This window comes from Melanotaenia boesemani, chromosome 15 (assembly GCF_017639745.1).
Source record: "Melanotaenia boesemani isolate fMelBoe1 chromosome 15, fMelBoe1.pri, whole genome shotgun sequence".
NCBI lineage: Eukaryota > Metazoa > Chordata > Actinopteri > Atheriniformes > Melanotaeniidae > Melanotaenia > Melanotaenia boesemani.
In genome coordinates this window covers 7043596-7065321 of record NC_055696.1, presented here as the reverse complement: position 1 = coordinate 7065321, position 21726 = coordinate 7043596, and the positions used below count along the sequence as shown (strand labels likewise).

General features: G+C 36.2%; 1 protein-coding gene across 6 annotated transcripts in view; it reads left to right on the top strand.

Annotated features, from left to right (window-relative positions):
- LOC121654180 (glutamate receptor 3-like) overlaps positions 1-21541 on the top strand; it is an 80862-nt gene extending 59321 nt beyond the window's left edge. Inside the window, exons 13-16 of one of the 6 annotated variants that reach the window (XM_042008183.1) lie at positions 9155-9402; positions 10129-10243; positions 19295-19543; positions 20098-21541. In XM_042008183.1, the coding sequence (XP_041864117.1) occupies positions 9155-9402; positions 10129-10243; positions 19295-19540 (609 nt within the window). In that variant the 3' untranslated portion in view covers positions 19541-19543; positions 20098-21541. Of the gene's footprint in view, positions 1-9154; positions 9403-10128; positions 10244-17310; positions 17964-19294; positions 19544-20097 lie in introns of those variants that run through there. The other 5 variants (XM_042008182.1, XM_042008185.1, XM_042008186.1 and 2 more) reach the window with 5 other exon arrangements.
- The last annotated feature ends 185 nt before the right edge of the window (positions 21542-21726 follow it).

Here is a 21726-nt window from a genome sequence, read left to right as displayed (position 1 = left end):
GGCAATTTCTACAGCTTTTTAGCAAAAGAAATTATTCAATTATGAAACTGGGACAACTATTCTCTCTTCTGAGACCATCTGTGAAGTCATAAACCAAACTTTGATGATTAACTTCACTGCATATCCTCTAATATGCAGACTCATTTTTATCTCCATTACTCAAGAGTGCCAGTAAAGCAACTGAAAGTGCAAATTTGCCTCATTGAAGTCACACGAGGTATTAGCTCCTCACAACAAAAAGACATCTGCTGTTTTAATTTGTATAGAAGACATTCAAAGTAGTAAAAAGAATAAAAAAGGAAGTGCATCTATTTAAATTCTAAAGTTTTACATATTGGTACCTAATGAAAGCTCATCTGGTCCTTACTAGGTTTTACAATTAAGTAAATACTTCTTCAGCAACAACACATATAATATTATAGTGTGTCATATTTAACAGAAACTAAGCAAACATGCAGAGACTGTGTGAAAAACTAAATACACTTTGTGACTCATTAGCTTGTAGAACCATGTTTTGTAGCAATAACTATATTGCTATTGCTTTAATTGTTTTCTATATCACATTATCATTATCCCACATCACTGTGGAGGATTTTTTGCCCACCCTTCTGTACATCACTGCTTAAATTAGTTTAGTCTTTTCAAACATTTATTTATGCACAGCTCTCTTAGGGTCCCACCACAACACAACTCCTGAAAACAAGCTGTTTTTTTTTTAAATGTGCCGTCATTAACTTTAAAATTTAACATGCTAGCTGAAGCCCGTAGAGTCTGAGGCGCACAATTAGTCATCTTTCTGAACATTGTACAGTACGACCTTAGAGTGACACACAGATGAATGTTCCAGACCACCAAACTACCAAAACCTCTGCTTTTATAAAAAGTGCCCACACTTTTTGATAAGCACTAGATAAAGTGTTTTTGATTAGTAGCATTTGGCTGCTACTTCCCTTCTTCTGGCAGTAAGGGTATACTTAGTGTTTCACTCTGTGCTTTTGCTTTTTGGCTTAGTGTTTATTGAATACATAAAAACATGATGTACTGTGTAATGTGTTGCTCATCTGAGGATGTATTTTCCCAATTTTAAGATCTGGTAACGACCAAATTACTTTTTTTCATTATGTCCTTATGCATAAAATGTTATTATTGAAAGAGGATAGGGTTTTTAAATTTGACTTAAATTTGTGTTTATGTAGATCTGTCTAACCTTTTAAAGGCAAAATAAGGAGCATTGACACCTAGTGTTATAAATCTGAGAGTTCTTCCCCACCTCCCCCTTGGAGAGTTTCGTGCAGGTTGCCGGTTTGTGAGAGGACGGTTCTTTTATACAGTCTATGAAGGACGGCGAACATAGCGCCAGCAAACATCATGATGACGAGCGAAAATGATTCACACACAGCAAGTTACTATGCTTTGCAACGCTAGCGCTAATTTCACACGCTAATTTACGTTAGCATAAAATACAGTGTAAACAAAAGCTACATTAATCAACAAATGCTGCGCAGCAGCAGTTTCCCCTTAGTCTCACTTAACAAACTAATTTGATAGTAATTTAATAAGTTTAAAAGGACAAACACACTGTTCACGTGGCCAAAACTTCATTACATTTGTTGTTGTAAACTAACAGGCCTCCAATTTACTTCACTAATACATCCATACAGTCACACAAATTAATTTAATGAGTGCCGAGAAATAAATTAGACTAAAATCTTTGTAAATCAAGATAAACTTTTCAGTTAATTTAAGCAAAATTCCTGCGCTTACGTGTCTAGGAGAAACTTTGCCAGCTCTGACTTCTCTACCTTGCAAAAGATTCTCCAATATTGATCCTCGTTTTATTCCGATTTTGGTCGTTTCCTTTTTTAGCAGCATGCCAAGGCTTTTTAGGTTTTTCTGAAACTATTTCTGGTCTGCTTCTTTTACTAGCTTCCATACCTGCACGCTGCTGCTCTTTTGCCAACATAAAATACCAAACGCTGCCTTGCTGTTGTTAGGCAACCGTAGGGAGTCGCATATGATTGGATAAGGAACCAGGAAGTAGGAAAGAGCAACACATTGCACCGAAGTTATTCTGGCACGGAGCTCTTATTTTGATGGAGAAAAACTTGACAAAGACATTGTTGATGTAGGAGACAGATTGTTAAAAGGGAAGCTTCCTTTTATCACTTGCAACAAATGAGAACATTTTAAATTATTTTTACAAAAAAAATCCTAATTATTTAGCCTTTAAATATCTAAAACACCTGCTTTTTTTGGTGGTTTAAACATAAAACTCTGATTTAACAGTCCTGTTTTATGTGTTTAGAATAAGTATAAAAAATACAACATTTTAATTCCAATTTGCAGCCTTCTTTTCACAAAACTGCAACCTCACAGATGACTCCCTATTCCTCGAAAATAGAAATGACATTCAGATCTTGTGTCCAGCTTTGAGCTGTTTCTATTTTTAGCCCTAGTCGTTCTCTTGGTGTGATTGCTCGGAGTGAGCCTGAGACATTTGATAAATACAAAACCCTGCTCTCCTTCAGACGTGGGAGTGATTTGGAGGGCATTTTGTGTTGCTTTCAGTTTCTGCATCAGTCCTTAAGGAGCTAAAAAAAAAATCACATCCTGCAATCTTCTCTGAGATTTGCAAACAGCATAAATACAGCAGAATACAGATGAAATGTTGTTATTGTTTTTAAGTGAGCTTAGCTATGAAAGGAAAGGATTTTGCAGAGATGTGACCAAGTGTAATGTTTCTATGACTCAACCCACTTATGAGCGCATTCATGCAGATTTATCTGCGAAGGTCTAAAAGCATTGGGAAGTACATCTGTGACCGAAAATAATTCACCTTGAATCTTTAAAAAAATTAGACTTACAGGAGTAACTGGTAGATGGTCAGACATCTGATGTGATGTCAATCAAGACACACCAGTACAGTCAGCTGGAATTACATTGTTTGCCATTTTCTCTTTTATCTTTAAATATCCATCATTTTATTCTTAAATTCAAGTTCGAGAATGGTCTGCATTGCAAGAAGGGTAACAATGCAAGCAGCACTTCATTATCAACAGAGAACCTCCTTTGTTTTACCAGCTTATTATAAAAGAGATAATAAAAGAAAAAAAGATACAATAGGAATTGGCACATGGAGCAGCCTTAAATAATCCCACTTTCACGTGTCTGTTGGATTTTTTCTTCCTCTTCTTTTCAAAAATACTGTTAATTGGATAGTTTAGAGGCTTCCTGGTGAATCATCACATCAAAAGCAGCTCTTTAAACAGCAGTTGAACTCTGTAAATGTTCTTTTCTGCGGTGTATTAAGCAGGATGTGGCTAATCAATCGTGCTCCTGAAGAGATAATTGACCTGCATGTTGTGACTTCATTGTGAGTGACAAATATCAGCCCTTTCTTTCTGCAGACTGAAATAAGACCATTTCTGAAATCTTAAGATCAAAAGCTAATGACTGATTGCAGCTGTGAATGATTAAACTTTCACAGTGAAGTGGATGTTAAAGTTAATCCAGAATATACGCAGTAACTCTGGTAATTTTTCTCATATTGACTTTAATGTTTTTGCCCTGGTATTCAGAAAGAAATTAAAACATACTCATTTTCTAAACCACATGACTCTGTAAAGCTTTAAAGCTGTACTTTGACCTAAATGGATTTGAACTTTTCCATAGTTTCTCCTCTGTGGATTAAATAAATTTCTCTCTTATAGAAAAATATGAATGATGTCAATGGATTTGGTTTCAAAGGATTTATTTTATTGGTATTCACTGAGTAAAACACTTAAGTGTTTTCCATATTTGAAAGAAGTATAAATTAATTACCATTGCTTTATCTTGAACAGAAATAAAAAATCTGCTTTAAATGAAACCATTTAATACAGAAATATAGCTTTGCTTTAAAAAGATCAGAAACTCTTCAAAAAGTTATTGACTTTTATTAATAAACCTAACATCATGACTTTTAATGTGCTCAGAGGAAATAAATTACACACTCGGTGCAATGAAAAACAAAAGACAAAGAAGCAGCTTAGATACAATTCAATCAGCAAATTACATCAGCACACTAAGCACAGCTGTTTAAGCTCTTTAATTAGTATATCTTCTCCCTCTTACCAGGAGAGTGACCCTTGTTTTCTCAGTCCATCTGTCGTAAGCCTTTTAATTACCTCAGTCTATACCTGAAGAAGTCAAACAATAAAGAGAAGAAATTTTGGAATGAAATGTTTTATCTTTCTTGCCAAATGATAGATAAAGTTCCTGAAACCTGTTTTGTGTCTGTAAAACATAAAAACGTAGCTAGGCACATGGCTAACTTAAGTTTGCATGAATTCTAAATGCTGGCAGAAACAGCTAGCCTTGTTTACATCCATTTATTGTTTGTTCAGGGATTTAGGTGTTAAATCGTGAGAAGAAAAGTATTTTTGTAGAACAAAATTATGATATGGTGATGTTAACCTTTCGGATGTTAAAAGTCATCACTTATTTAAATTATTTTAGATATTTAAAATTAAATTAAATTAAATTAAATTACTCTTGGTAATGGCTATTCTATTCTATTCTATTCTATTCTATTCTACAGTCATTTAGCAGATGCTTTTATCCAAAGCGACTTACATTTGAGAGTAAGAACAACACAAGTATGAATTCAAACAAGATGGGACGTCAAAATTAAGTGATAGACTGCTTTGAGTCCAGTTGGACCCAGGTGCTGTCATGTAGTGCTAGAGGCAGTGCATATATATATATATATGTATATATATTTTAGTTTTTTTGTAGTTTTTGTAAGTCATTTTGTTTAAATACAAACATCACGATTTCATCAAACAATATCAACTTGGGCATAAGTGCACACAGCTTCTTCCGTACTTGGTTGAACCAAAGAGCTGGACAAAAAGCATGTTTGTAAAGACACCCAGAACTTTTTGAAAGAAAAATGATCAGTTTATCATTAAGATTTATTTGAAGAACTATGGTCCAGTTTTGAGATAAAATATGTTGTCAAAAGTTAAATGTAAGAATTCACTTAGAAACTGTAATGCTCCAAGCTATTGCCACAGAGCCATATAGATTTCACTTAACCCAATTAAAGTTATAGCTAGCTTATTTTATCTAAATTGCAAACAAATATGCAAACAAGATTGTTTTTGGAATCCCATAAAGCCTCAATGTATAAATTAATGCCTTTTTATGGTGTTGGCTATTATTATTGGAAAGTAGAAGACTAGTTGGTTCCAGTTGTAAAGCTAAGCTAAGCTAATTTAGCTTTATTTCTAGCATAGAGGTGAGTGTGTTAGCAACCATTTCTTCTATATCTTTGCAAAGACATTTAAGCGTAATGAGTTACAGTACATGTCCAACTGCCATAATATTATTCTCAAAAAACGCAGCAGTCCATTGTAATGGTATTTTCATATCTGGTTTCACCAGTCTTTCTTAAAGATATTTGGCCATTTTTAATATTTTTATAGCATCCCACAATAAAACCAGATTGTATACAAAATAATACCTGAGTGAGTAAAGTCAGACTTTTTTAAGGATAAATTAAGAATAAAATTAAACAAAACATAAGGAATCTAAGTAAGATAATTTAATTGGGGTTTGAGATGAGCCATCTAATTTTTAACTACTTCATAAATTTGTTTACACTGATCAATAACATTCAATTGCCTGAATGAGGTATAGTTTTTACGATTTATAATTAACCATACATGTAGCTACGTGTTTCTTGAAGACATTAAATACGTGTGCAGGCTTTGTTTGGCCCGTTGTCTCTGTTCTGGGATGACAGTATGATAGAAATACAAACAGACAAACTAGTAACTCCAGGAATAACTAGTTTATTCCCAGAATGGTTAATATGGAATAAACCCAAATCTCTCACCTGGCAGAGGACATGTCCAACTTGCCACATCCTCACTGTTGTGGATACCCCTGTCAGTAATTAGGAACAATTTGTTGATTTGTTTGTCTTTGATAAATCACTTTAATGAAGAAGATTTCTGTGGGGTTGCATGAGTCTGACAGCATTAGGAATTCCACAGAATTCCACGCAGATGACCAGCCTACCCCTGACAAGCATGCATCTTCATGCAACCCAGAAAAGAACTGCTGTTTTCACACTATGGCCAGGCCCTGTCATCAACTATTATTGTCATGTGAGGTGTGTTTACATGAACACTTCACTGAACTGAAATCGTGCATATGTCAAGAATGATTCACTTAGTAGCCTGAGCCCACAATCCATTACATCTCTGATGAATTATTTATGTTGCCATACACAACACTAGGCTGACATAGTTTGTCAGCTCACTGGAATGTTTTCATTTACTTTCATCTACTCAAAATACAATCTGAATCAAACAATGACATGATTAGTCTATATTAAATACTTTAAATAAACAATTAATCATCTATAACAGTGTGTGGTCGGCACAACAGTCCCAATAAATGAAATAATAAAGAAATTAAGATTTGGGAAACACAAGTCAGCATGATGAAAAAAACAGATCCAAGCACAGAAGGTCATATTGGCCCAGTTTGATGCAGCCTTTTTATTTTCTCCTCTATTGTAGACAGCTGCGTACTCGTGCTCCCCTGTGACCAGAGATCAGGCTCTCACTGGCCATTTTTAGCAGAGTACTGAGTGTCAGAGCCGTGCTCTGTTCCGTATGTCTGTAGCTGCTCCAGCTGGCTACTGACTGGGCCACAGAGGTGAAGCCGTCTCAGAGTAAGGAGGTCAAATGTGTTAAAAGATGGTGCTCTGAGAAAAGCAGTTCTGCAGCATGTCAGACAGCAAAAAACACAAAGTCAGTAAATTGGCTTTTGGCTTGATATCATATGGATTCATGAATATCTGAAGCTTTTAGATGGGATGACTAAGCAGTAATCAATGCTTGATCACTGTTCCAAAATTACCAAATGAAAACAAATAGGATAAACATAGTCTAAGATCTACTGAGGAAAAACCCCCACAAGCCTGGCTCTTCTGGAAATTTTCCTAGGGATCTGCAGAAATATACCTAAACATTAGAATTTAACTTTATGTTGAAAAACAGAAAACTCTATTTGTGTTAATTAAATGTACTAGTGGGAACAAAATACGTGGTCTATAAAATAATTTAACATTTGCAAAGTTTTTGCACTTTTAATATTCAATGGAATATTTAACATGTGATGTAACTGTTCTTGTTGTACAGACCAGTGCAGACAAATGAGAAGTGTTCTGGTGACATGGGTGTATAAAAGAACTTAACTCTGTCGCCAGCTGTGACCTGCTGGTTGGAGCAGAAACTGAGAAGGAGGAGGTCACTTCTGCACATTAATATTGATGCTGAACATGGTCTGCAGTTTACTTCTGCTGAGCTGCCAGATTGTCAGACTTCAGGCTGCTGGCAAACAGCCCACTATACTTCTGCTGAGCTGTTTGCATTTTAAGGGTAAATCCGCTCTGATTTTACAAGAGGCAGACAACTGTCGGTGCGCTGTGCAAAACGTGCTGAAATGTTCAAGCACTTTTGGCTATGGCGTGATCTGTGATGTCACACCAGGTGTGTTAATGATTTGTCACACCTAGCGTGACACCCACCCCCACCCTCAACGGGGCTATGAAAAGCAGCAGCAGCAGTTTTTCTCTCCTGGGATTCAGAGCTGCTTTAAAATTGATTGGTTGGAGTTTTGGAAATACACCAACTACTTTCTTGTTGGGAGTTAGATGGAAATATTCATAATACTGGTGTATCTGTTTTTAGTGTGGAGCTAAAAGCAAGGAGTCAGATATCTTCTCTGATAAGCTACATGCATGCATCAAATTAGCTATGCATATTAGAGACAGAGCTATTTTATGGCAATACTTTTGATTTATAAAACAGGTTTGCTTTTCCTTGCTTTAAGTCTTTACAGGAGAAATATGCTTTATTTCTTTTGCTGAGAACAAGGTGCACATTTTTGCCTTTTAATGTGTACTGCATGATTTGTATTTAATGTAATTCTTCCTAAGTAAAAACAAATTTGGACTAATACGTTTGTAGACATTCAATAAGATCTCTCCATTCTGTTTATCCATTAGCAATAATTTTTCATTTTGCAGCTTCATGTATCAAAATAGTTTGTCATGCTTTCAGTAAATATATAATTTGAGCCATTACCTCAGCTGCAGCCTTTCTGTATGGAGCTTAGATGTTTCACTGTACTTGCTTCATAGTGCAAAGACACCTATACTAGCTCCATCTATGATTCTGAAATGCTCCTACAGGTGAGGTTGTAAGTGAGCGCGGTTATTTGTTTCTATATCAGCACTAAGGTGGCATGTTTACTTGTCCTAGGAGACCCTGCTTTTTGTCCAATTTCAGCTGAGATAGGGTTCAGGCCTCCTAAACAGTATTAGAGAATAGATATATGGATAGGCGGATGGATAGCTGCATGGATGGATTAATTGTTGGATGGTCAATAAACAGAAGGAGTGTTCAAATAAAATAAAAATGACCATAATTTTTATTTAAAGTGAATTGGTCCAACAAATTATACAATCTGTATTCTTATATTCCAGAATTCAGCTGTAATCTTGCAACTTCCACAAGGACCACTACTAAAAATTATAATTACCAAACAACCATTCATTTATTATCTATCTTTTAGAGTGTCATCAGAGACAGGGGCCACATCAGCAGACAATGTGACCAATCTATCACACATCCAGTACAGGAAAATCACTAACGATGCAAAGTTAAACATGTGGAAAATTTGATATTTCATGTCTTTCATGTTGGTTTTCTCCAGAGCATGTACAGGGACAGCATATAAACACCACACAGAAAGGTCTCAGAAAGCAGGTTCTGGCTTGTTTGTCCCACAGTGTTAACCGCAGTACCACCGTGCCACCGCTAGTTGAAATAAATAACAAAAAAAGTATATTATATATCCAGAAATTTACTTTAAAAAGTTGCGGTTTAAGCTAAAAGACTCCAGCTCCACTCTTAGTGGGCAGATATATCAGTGTTGCCATGTAACCTTCAACGAGAAATCAATGGTGTATTCCCCGAAACGTCTAGCTAGCTTTAACCCACAGCAGCCGTTGTGTGACTGATTTCATGCCTGCCAGTCAGTGTGTACATAACTAAACTGTTTCTGTTTTCTTTCTCTGTTCCCTTGAATGCAGCGCTCCAAAATAGCAGTTTATGAGAAAATGTGGTCATACATGAAATCAGCTGAACCCTCAGTGTTTGCCAAGACAACACCAGAAGGGGTTTCCCGGGTCCGAAAGTCGAAGGGCAAGTTTGCCTTTCTTCTCGAATCCACTATGAACGAGTACATAGAGCAGCGGAAGCCATGTGACACCATGAAAGTGGGCGGCAACCTCGACTCTAAGGGCTATGGTGTGGCCACACCTAAAGGCTCTGCATTAAGGTGGGTGGGATAATATAACAATATCCTCCATGTTGTTATAGTATTCCACCTACCCTGATGTTTCCTTTTGTCATTCTCTTCTTCCTCACTCCTGAATTCTTCTTTTTTCAAAGTGCATCACCAAGTGAACAGTAGTATGAGTTATCTGAATTGAATCAGCACATTTTAATTTACTTTTTGCTCTGTTTCATGTCTTGTTTATGTTCTTGTTTGCTCTGACGGTTATTGGTATATTGCTCACGTTCAGTATATCCATTTGAATGTCAATGTGCACTGTCACCTTCCTCAACCTTGTGTTTTGTCTGTTTTCCTTTCCACCTCTCCTCCCTCCTGGTGTCTGTGGTGTCCTCTTGCATTAGTTCTATTTCAACTCAGAGATATTCTTTAATTAATTTGCTAGTTAAAATGCTCGTCTGTCAGTTGTGATGATGTTAAGCTGCATGCTGAATGTTCTTATTTCTGATTCAACAATGACAGAATGTCCCCATCCCGCACACTTCAGTTAAAGCAATGTAATCCTCCATGCCACCTCTCTAATATTTAACATTTTCTTTGCTGTAAAAATGCTTCTTACCCTTCCACTCCAGTGAAATTCTTTACCAATTTGTCCCTCCCGTGCTCCCCTTATAAACCATTGATATTAATCACTATTTCTGACTAATATTCTATATTAGATTTCTCACGGACCTGTTCATTTTCTTACAAGTTATGTTTTATCGTTTCAAGAAATGCTGTTAACCTGGCAGTGTTAAAACTGAATGAGCAAGGCCTCTTGGACAAATTGAAAAACAAATGGTGGTACGACAAGGGAGAGTGCGGCAGCGGGGGAGGTGACTCTAAGGTCAGCCTCGATGTCACCAAAGTCGGGTATCCTAGAACAGAGTAATCGGCAAGGCTGTCGTCACGGACTCTAGAATCTGAGCCCAAAATCCTGCTAAAAAAGTACTGATAAATATGTTATAGCCCCACTGGGATCAACTGGGAACCCTTTACTTGGCTAATGGAGGAGAAAAAAGCCCAATAGTGTAAAAGGAAGAAATTATGTTTGTGACAGGGTAGATTTTTGGCCTGTGGCTATGAAACTCAGAAATGATCTTTTGCACTGTTTTTTATATCCACAGGCCAATAAAATTAAACTTATGCCTAATGAGTATCAGAGGGATTAAAGTCAAAAACTAATCTTCTCCAAGTTGAAAGATGAATGCACTTTTCAATTCTGCTGTCTGGGCGTGAGAGCAGGCACAGGAAACAGCGTTGTCTTGAGGGGACTAAGCATCGCAGGCAAACGTGAGAATTCTAATGACAGGTTGACATCTAATGGTCCAATTTTTTTTTTCTTTTTTGTCTAACAACTTCTCACCAAAATCCAGCATACAACTGACAAAGACCTTTGTTTGGTCTTGATATCGGACCAGCCAAAATCTATCCATAGAAATCCTGACCTGGTGCAGTAATGGAGTGTAAGATATGACCAGGGGTTTCATCCATACAGGGCGTTTGATTTGAATCTTACCTCTTCAATAAGATAATTTTTCATAATGTCATAAAAACGGAGGTACAAATAACTGTGTGAGACAATGCAACTTGTATGACCTTATATGGCCTAAGAGCCAGGAAGAGGAAACAAACATAGCATTTTCTGAGATGTCTTGTTATTATAAAGTATTATAGCTTTTCTGGCTGGTTATTTGTAATTTAAAGTCTGTAGTATTGTTTTGCAGAAGTTACATTGTCTCACTTTTATGTTAAGTTAAATTAACTTCTAGAAGAGGAGCTTGAGTATTTTTGTAAAGCCTGTCTTTATATTTAATGCTGTGTGCATGTATTATATGCTGCAGCATGATACAGTTTATCTTTCTTATGCTATTAGATCTTGGCTCTGAGGAAAGAGCTGGGACCTTTTTTCTTCATTAGTGTCCAGATTTTATTGACACTGATAAAGATTTTTGTTAATCAGACCTGTTGTACAAACCTCGTGTAAACAAGGGCCCTGATCCGGTGTTGCAGACCCAAGGTGTAGTAACTCTGGATCCATCGCTACATCTGCTCTTCAGCTTGCATCATGACCACAGTATTGCAATGCTGTTAGAGAGGAGGCTGGGCCAACTTTGCTGTTATTGACTCTAGGTTTCCATTCCTGGGTGAGCAGGGTATGGAAACTACCAGAGGGGTAACACAAAGAAGTCGTCTCCTCTCTCTTCAATTTGCCTCTATCTGTTCGTAGGTCCAGTTAGAATGAGAGTAGATGATTAGTGCAATAGTATCACATCTGACTGCTATATTTCTCTGTCCTTATTTCACTGTCAGAAAGGCATGTGAGCAATTTAACAATGAAATGTAAATATATTGTATGTAATGACCACTGAGAAAATATGATATTTAAAAGGAAACATAACCGAGGACCACAAGTTCAATTAAGAACATTTAAAGTAAAAATCTGTAATTTGTGTTCATAATCAGACTTATTCCCTAAAACTATACAAAAAACAAAACTCCAGACTGAATGTTGAAATCACACATTTTACAGGTGCTTTCATTAACTCGAGTTGGATCATTTTATATATTTGGGTTTATGTCTTCACATTGTATGTAATCAGTCAGTGTTTTATTTGATTGGGTTCTTGACATTGGAGTGTGTGGTCTCAACTACTTTCAGATACTGTTTTCCTCTTTATGTGTTCCTGTTTTGCAGACAGCCTGAAAGGTAAAGTCATGACTAGAAACAGAAAATCAACACCTGTGCAATCTGTCAGATTCAATGCTTCAATACTTCACTAGTCAATACTTCCTCTATGGAGTGTATAATTATAAGGAGATGTAGTATAAAAATGCAAAAAATATAAGGAGAAAAAAATCCCCACTGAGGTAAATCTACACATCTTTGCTACCCCCTCCCCGAACATTACGAATCAGTGAGCGTCAGGAATGTTGCATCAGCTGCTGTATTGCAACACAACAGACTGAACAAGTCTTTATGATATTCTGCACTGAATAAGACTCCTTTCATTCATCATTTCAACAGAAAATGTGATTTAATGCTTAACAGTATAAAGAAAAAATATCTAATGCTTCCAATGAATCCATTTTCATACCATCACAGGCTTGTTTAACAAGGGCAGGTCCTCAGAGTTAATAGTAATAAAAAAAACCTGCCGGTCCTACTTTCTAAAGAGCCATGTGATATAACATCCACTTATCTGTATCCTATAGGAAGTAATGTGAAATATTTACAGATTTTTCTGAATTTAAATTGATCAACTAAATACATAATTAACAAACGATTACATTATTAGGCAGCCAGTAAAGAAACTTAGTGAAGTCAAAGGCCTACGGCTGGTGGTTCTGTAGTGTCAAGCAGATAACTTGTTTTTGAACGTGAAAGAAGTCACTACATGAGCAGGTAAGTCACATGAGAGCATGTTCAACTTTAAAGTTCAAAGTAAATGTTAACTTTTCAAGATTTGGCTTTGCAAAGGAGATTTTTGTTGAAGATAAACACAATGAGGATTCAAGTTTTTCGTGTAACGTATACAAGGAGATGCAATGTGTTACTCTGATGAGGCTGAGCTAAAATACAGTAAAACGAATAATACAGGAACAAACAAAACATAATAATATACCCATTAAAATACACAAAGATATACTTAAGTCAACAACTGGTATAGAAAGGTAATAAGTGGGATATAACACACTGTAATGCATTTGCATGCAGATGTAATCCTACTAATGCGTGTATTTACTTAAACTCCGCCAGTGGACATCGAAATGTAGATGTTACTGCATAAATAGAAAATAGCTGATTGCTGGAGAAAATAAAACTGTTGACTATTACTGGTCATTAGAAACACATGAAATGTGGTGCAGATATTATCAGTTAATTCAATCAAATCACTTTTATTTATAAAGCACTTTTCTTGCCAAAGGCAACACAAAGTGCTTTACATGGTAAAAACAATTTATGAATGTTAAAGTAAAATCAATCCTTCACACACCAAAGTAATATAGCATTTTTTTTTATTACAGCAGCACATTATCCTATTAGAATTATTTATTTATTCTAATTATTAAGTTGTTGAATTGGTGGTAGTGTAGCTGCAGAGAATCATAAAAAAACCACATTAACTTTAGAAAACTAAAAATAAGCCCAATGCCAGATGCATCCATACATATGAACTATTCTGTGTGACTCAATCCAGTATAACTTGTAGATATTCTCTGCTGGTTTTAGCTGTGAGCCTTCATTCAGCAGAAAGCTCATTTTTACAGCTACAATGATAAATGCTCCATTAGTGCTTGTAAGATAATCGTGGAGAATCTCAAGAAAGTAGCAGCAAAGTTTTCCAAACTGTAACAAATATTAACATCTTTAATTTAACTCATCCAAACCTTTATTTGTTAGACACAAGAACAAAGAAAATGATTCTGACTGCACTGACAAACCTGACTGCATTTAAAAAAGAAATATAAAAATCAAGAATTTTATGCTATTGCGCTTTTAAAAAGTTGGACTAGGAGCTTTCCTCCTTCCTCTTAATACAATTTTTTAAATTGTTTAGTAAATGAGGACAATAATCTTTGTAGTTTTCAGAAGCTGCTTTCAGTTCTCGGGTTTTACACATAAGAACATGATAAAAAACAAATATGGCCCTTTCAAAGGCTTAAAATTGGAGAAATACAACCTCAGAAAAGCAGATGTTTCCAAAGCAATTAAGACGGTTAATTAGCAGTAAAATTTACTTTATTAACTAATGATCCTTAAATGTGAGTATCTCATAAAAGCAGATTTTTTGGCAGGTTGCTGGTCTGGAATCAGCAGTGGTCTTGGAGAAGCAATTGTTGCTCTTCATCTATCTGTGAAGGGTTATTAGATGATTTCCAGTCCATCATTCTACAGATAGGAAGATTATTCACATGCAGGTAACATTCACAAAATCTGCCAAACTTTCCAGGAATAGATGTCACAGCATTTTTACTCCCAAGGTCAGACCATGCTCAAAGAAATAGGCCTCAGTTCACATATTGAATCTTAAAGTTTGTGACTGTACAACTACAATTTTTTTTAAAGAGCGTGGCTTAAGCCAGAATGGCCACAAGACCAATAACCGCTGAATAAACAAGACCGAAGTGGAGACAGTCATAATGCTTTGCATGTTTGGTAAGAAAACCAAACACAGCAAATCAGCACAAACACCTTTCATCACTGCGGTGAAGAGGTAATGATTTGGGCAGATTTTTTTTAAGACCTGGACACCTTTCACCTCATCAAATCAACTAAGAACTCTTCCCTCAAGAAAACTTTGCATAAAATAAAAACAGTCAGTGGACTGAAGAGTGGTCCAAAATTCCTCCACATGTAACTTATAACTTGATGTTATTCCAGCTAAAACTCTATAAGGTATCAAATCATGGAAACACTGCTTCTGCATTTGATTTAGTTTTTGTAAATCATGACATGGCGTAACATGTTGTTCATGCAAGGTTGTATTTATCAAATTTTAAGCGTTGGCAAGGGCACGAAATATTTTTTCATCATATTTTGATTTATAAATAGGTAGAACTTGAAAAAGGGTTTATTTTTTTAAATTACTATAAATAACTGTTTTATGAATTCGCTTAGTGGAGCTGTCAAAAAGGTATTACATCACTGCATTAATCAATACTGGGAAAAAGGAAACAGCAATATTCTGTGTCTAGGAAAACTCATTTCAAAGCTCTCTAGCATCTTACAAGGCAAGCATGTACATTTTTATAATTGATTTTTTTCCTCCTTTACTGAGTGTTTTTGAAAAAAGTTCTATTTTTCCTTTCATTTCAGGTTGATTTTTCTATACGTTTTCAGCCAGAGTTGACAATTATTTACCCGTGTCCTTCCTAAAATAGTCATTCTGCAAAAACAGTAAAGTTATTACATCCCTAACGTCATTTCAGCAGTTTAAGTTTACTTGCTGACCTTGCTGAAGCCATAACCACTAAAGCTTTTTAGGCAATTCTGTTGAAGATTGACTTTTTATTTTTAAACCATCAGTATTAACAGAATAAATATTTAGGAAAAATGTTGACAGATGAGGAATATCCAAAGCTACAGTGTTTAATACTGATTAACAAATGTCAGCTAAAGAGTACATGGCCAGTCAATGAATGAACAAATAAGAACAGCATAAATAAATACATAATTATCTAACATCATCTCACTAATAGAACAAAGGAACACATTGACATACTGTCATAGCTTTCATGTGGCACATTAAACTGGCCTGTCACTGTTCTTATCAATGGTACCACGAAGAAGAATAACACCAGTGGCTCTCGCATTAATGCAGTTTGGAGGAAAATGACTATATTTAAAGACTGTCTATCATGTGTCAGTATTTATGCTTTGAAATTATACCAATGATGGCTTTAGAGTTTTGCTTTGTGGAATTATTGTGGTCTGCAAAAGTGACAGCAGTCCCTGCTGTTTTTGTAGAATGACCATTTCATCCTCCATGTTTTTTTCTGATATTATAAAAGTTCCTAACCCTCCTGCTTTGAGATGTAATTACTTGTAATTTAGTTACTTCATTTATAGGTAGAAAAACTGCAGCCCAGGTCAGTATTTGTTATCAGAAGTCTTTGGTCACCACCTGGTGGTGTGTTTGATGGGCAACAGATTGTGACAGGTCACCCAGTGCAGCTTCTTTTACAGAGAGCCTCAAAACCATTTGAAATCAAGATGTGTCAGTAGATGCTCATCAACAATGATTTTTAACAACTTATGTTTTTTTTCTGTGATGGACATGGTGCCCAAACAGAAAATTAGGAAGAAAACATTTAGCTTGTTTTTAAATTGCACTCAGAAAAAGTGGAATTAGCCCACTGGAGAGCTTCGTTTGCTCACCATCAAATTCACCTGTAAGATAAACCAATGAGGAGAAACTGCAAAGAAGCAGCGAAACCAAGACGCTGTTCTGAGTACAAGTTGTTTTCCTTTGTGATCGTTGGTGTACAAGCAGTCTGTGAGTCTATTATAGATTGCCTTCATTTTCTGTTGATTGCAATATGAGGTCTTCAAAAAAAAAAACATAACTTTACCTTTTAAAGAGCTGTGTCTGGGAACCCCCCCCCCAACCCCCGCCATATTATCAGTAAACGGGACATGTATTTGACAAACAAAAATACAGTGGTGAATACAATATATTTGATTATGTTAGGTTACAAATACTGATCCTTTTTATGAAAGGAAATAAGCCTAGAAATCTAGCAGTCATGGAAATGAAGTGTAATGTCTAGAAAAACAAGCCCCCACCTCACCGCCTCGAATTCTGATTCCGCTCTGCAGGGATTTGGTTCAGTTACAGCCAAATTTTCTTTACTTTATTTGACTTTTAGCTTCAGAGCAGCAGACAAACAGTCAGTAAATCGTACAAGTGTAGAAACACGACTAATAAACCCAGAATCTCACCGGAAGGGTGCTCTGTGTTAAAGGAAATTATTGTAGTATTGAAGAAATTATTGAACTGCTGTGTTTGTCTGTTAGTCTGGAAAGGGTTCCTGTTAGATCCACTTTGCTAAACAATAAAGAGGCTGCCCACAGCCCCCACACCCACCCCCTCTAAAAAAAACTGCCCTCATCAATTACTGCTTTTGTCTTTATTAATTCTTTAAAAGCTATGCAGCAGCTGCCTTATTCTGCCACGTAAGATCTTTTCTTGTGATCAGTGTGTGCCGATTACTCAAAGCGATACAAGTGGGGTCTGGCATGCTAGGGTCATAAAAGTATTTTATTTCTACATACTGTAGTGTTGCTTGCTATCTGTGATGTTGGCCAGGACCCTACTCTATCGCTTTGTACAGTATAAAGTAGTTTAAAAAGTTGAATAACATAAAATAACATAATACAATGTTATTTATGTTATTTCCCACGTGAAGAACTCCTGTAAACCTTGCAGTATTGAAACTCAGTGAACAAGGCATCTTAGACAAGCTGAAAAACAAATGGTGGTACGATAAGGGTGAATGTGGAACCAAGGACTCTGGAAGTAAGGTCAGTCGCTGCAGGTCTTTTTATACTGATGGCAAAATGCATTTTGACTTAACTGTTCATATGCAAACATCTAAAGCATACATTTCCTCAGACATGGTAATCATGACATGATATATCTGAACACCTTTGCTTACCCTCAGAACAACTCATTTACACATAGTTTAGTCTGTCCCCACTTTTACCATGACTCAGCACATTAACATGACCTCATCACTTTTGTATGTAGACACTTAAAATTGCAGCATGATTTCACAATTTATATTCATGCCATTCAATTTTTGAAAAGTTTAATCATAGAACTGAAACCATTATACTGCTATTTTTCATCCAAACCTCTATTGAAATTTAGTTTATTGTTGGTCTTATTCATTTGTATTTGAAATTGTTACACAAACCCACCTGACAAATAATTTGGGATGCTGTGTAAGATGTTTTATTAAAAACAACAAATTATTTAAACGTTTAAACTGGGAAATTTTAGTCTTCTGCTGAAAATATGGTCATTTTGAATTTGATTCCAGCAACATGTTTAAAAAAAAAAAGCTGGAGCAGGTCAAGCTTGCCGGTTTGCATATTTTCTTTCAACAACACAATTTATGTTGCTCAGCAGGTATGGCCCTTAGTTTGTTGTAGTTTTTGCTCCACAGTGCAGCAGATGTTATAAGGTGACAGGTCTGGACTGCAGGCAAGCCACTTCACCTGAGTGCAGAATGGTTTGGTATTGCTAAATGTAAAGTGCCGTTACTGAATTTTGGCAGATGTTCACATCTTTAACGAAGGCTACTTCAGCATCTGTTTTGTTTCCTGTCTTCTGAGCTCTCTCCAGCCAGTAAAATTTAGTCTGACGTTAACTTGTCTTATCTCTTGCTCTGTCCCTTTCTCTCTTTCTTTTCCTCGCTGCCTCCTTTTACATTTCTTACGATATCCAGTCATATGTGATGCTCTGGGTCGTGAAGTGCAAGTCAGAAGCACAGATTTTTAATGTCAGAAACGTTCTCTTAAACCATCTTTCTGTTGCTGGACTCAAATTTCTCCCTATTTTTCATGCAATATATACGTTTTTTAAGTTATTTGTGAATCTGAATTCTGATCGACTAACATTTTACACAGTGTGCCAACTTCTCTGGAAACAAACTTGTATTTCTCAACAACATCCTTATTCTGACAGATCCAAACTGGCCTTTAAATGCCATTTGGTCAAATGGCGTTTAATAGTCTTATGTTATAGATGGAGTGTCAGAGTAAAGATTTTTTTTTTATTTTATTTTACATTTTTAATCGATGTAAAATAACTTTGCATGCCAGTTAAATAACTTCTAAGGTATGAAACTAGCTGTACTGGCTTTAGAAACTGGAAAATGTCCCACTGGGTTTTAATGCAAATGGTAAAACTCACATAAATGGATTTCAATTTTACTGTTTGGCTTTTAATAGCAGCAAAATGGTTCAGTTCACCTTCCACAGCTTGCCACTTTGATTGTACAGTGCATTGTTTTGAAGGCTAATGTCAGCAGCTATGATAGTGAACTGAGGATTTAATCTGTAGACCTGTACGACCACGACCGCCTTCCTCTATACGTGGCCCCGTAAAGAGGCCATAAACCAGGATAGATAGCAAGTCTCTCTACATTCACCTTCTCAGCTCTTTAGAGTACAAATGATTTGAGAGGAGGAGTTAGCCACATTCTTTTGTGATGTAAATGCAAATTAAGCAGATGCACATTAGAAGGTTTATAGACACATTTAGCAACCTCCTCAAAGTAACTGTTTAGTCATAGTGTAGCAGGGTATAAATGTAGATTTTGTGCTTCTTTCTTGTATGTACAGCCAGTTTGAAAAAAACTTAATGGTGGTCTTTACTTCCCCTAGGACAAGACAAGTGCACTAAGCCTGAGCAACGTGGCAGGAGTCTTCTATATTCTGGTTGGAGGGCTGGGCTTGGCTATGACTGTGGCTTTGATAGAGTTCTGCTATAAGTCACGGCAAGAAACGAAAAGACTGAAGCTGGCAAAGAATGCCCAAAACTTTAAGCCAGCCCCTCCCGCAAATGCCCAGAATTTTGCCACGTACCGTGAAGGCTACAACGTGTATGGAACTGAGAGTGTTAAAATCTAGAGGGTATGTCTTTCTTACATACTTTCACAGTTTGGACATGAACATGAATGCTAGAATTGTGGTTGTTTCTTCAGTGCAGTCTTCTTCTTAGGCTTACAGCATAGGTAGAACTATCCAGATCTCCCTCTTCCCATCAACACCCATTGTATCTTGAACACATCCTCCATTTCCTCATCTTGACAAAGTCGTGTTTGCTAATCCAGAAATACTTTTCTAGATCAGATATCAGAACGAGAATATGGAGGAACTCAACCCAGAATTGGCTCATTAACAAGATTAGTTACAAGGCAGTTGTTTAATGTTATCTGACCAGTTTTGCAGTCTGTGGATCAGAAAGCTGCACCTCTGACTGCTGCCTGATTTACAACTAGATGGTGGTGGCTGTACAGGAGGGTGTTCTCCACAGAAATTCATCTTACTCAGTTATTTATATGTTTCATAACAAATATGATGATCTTAAATAACTTATTCAGCTTATGTTCTGTTAATCCATCTATTTCAGGCAGGACATAACAGCTTTTCTTTGATTCTTATTTGCATGTCTCTTGGTTTTGCAGAGATAAAAAGTGAATCCCACTGATGCGTCTGGATGGGTATATCCACTCTGTGTGACCCTCACAGCCCTGAGGTTGGCATCCTGCGGGGCAACAGACTTCTATGTCATCGGCTTGGACACAAACCTACAAGTCAACAAGTGCTCATTTTGGGTTATGAGCCCGTCACACTAGCAGAGGGCAATGACGCAGCAGGACTTTGGCCTCTGGAAACATGGGATTTGCCTCTTGTAGTGCCTTATGCAGCATTTCAGCATCATGGCAATGCAATTAAAATTGAATTCACTTGAAAATAAATTAAAAAAAATATATAAAATATTTGGAACTCGGGCAAGAAACTGCTTCAGATGAACTGATGTAACTGCTGTTTTATATTTTAAAGAAGAAAAAAAGCCATGATCTGCAAACAAAACCCTGAAATACTTAAGTCATTTGAATCCTTTAAAGACATATTTTTGTGGTGAAACCTTAAGTTGGATAAATGTTATATTTAGTGAGGTAAAGAGAACTCTTTTTCTTGTTTTACTGTAAGACTATTTTCAATGTGAGACTATTTAGAACAAGCATCAATCTCTAAGGTTAAGCATCAGTTAAACTGATAGCATTGTACCTAAGTTTTTACTAAAAACTCAACAAATATGAGTCACCTGAAACAGCTTGGATGATGTTTTTTTTTTGTAGCCTGCTAGACATTAAATACAACTGAGTTTGGGTTTACTTAAATATTCAGTATTTTAAAATTAACAATGCGATTTCTTTAAACTGCCACTATTTTAGAAGATTGCGTTTGAAATAAAATGAGGTTCGCTTTTTATCACTTAGTGCCATATTACTGAAATAAAAAAGTTGTATTTTAGACACTAGAAAATTGACCCCATTTTGTGTAAAAGAATATTCAAATGTTTTAACAGAGTTCATGGTTTACACGTTGTACACACTTTAGATGCCGTTCTAATTTAAGCGCAGATTCTTCAGCTGTGATCATTTTTTGGTAAATGGTAACACGCCATAGCTTCTTTGGTTGTGATGAGCTTTCTGTGTCTATGCATTTTACAGAAGGTGAGCTGTACATTGAGGAAAGAGCAATGAATGAAACATTTGTCTGTATAAGTGAACTTTTTATAAACTGAAGAAAAAAAAAGCCTACAAATGCTACAGACCATGTGCGCCTACATTTGTTTAATATATCAAGACGTTCTCATCCTTTTTGTCCCCAAATAAAATGCATGTGAATCTGCTGATAGTTTAACCCAGTTGCAACTCGAAATGGACCCTGTTTTATTTGGCCTACAATAACTTTTTGATCCACTCTGGTTTTAGTTCTCCTGTTACTGTAACAGTACCTCAACCATAAGAGTTGCATGTATGGACATAATAAACCTCTGTGAAGAGGTCATGTAAAAAGGATTTTATTACATTTCCTTAATAAAAGCAGATTTATATAAAATCTGGGATTTCGTCGTTTTCATGCATGTGAATTATGACTTTTCCCTTCCTTTGCACAAACTCTGCTGTAGGACTAGATTTCACTATTAAAAGATTTCAGGTAAGACAACAAGCTGCCTTGCTGCTAGGTTAAAGGTCCCATATTATGCAAAATTGATGATCCTGCATTGTATACTTTATCACAAT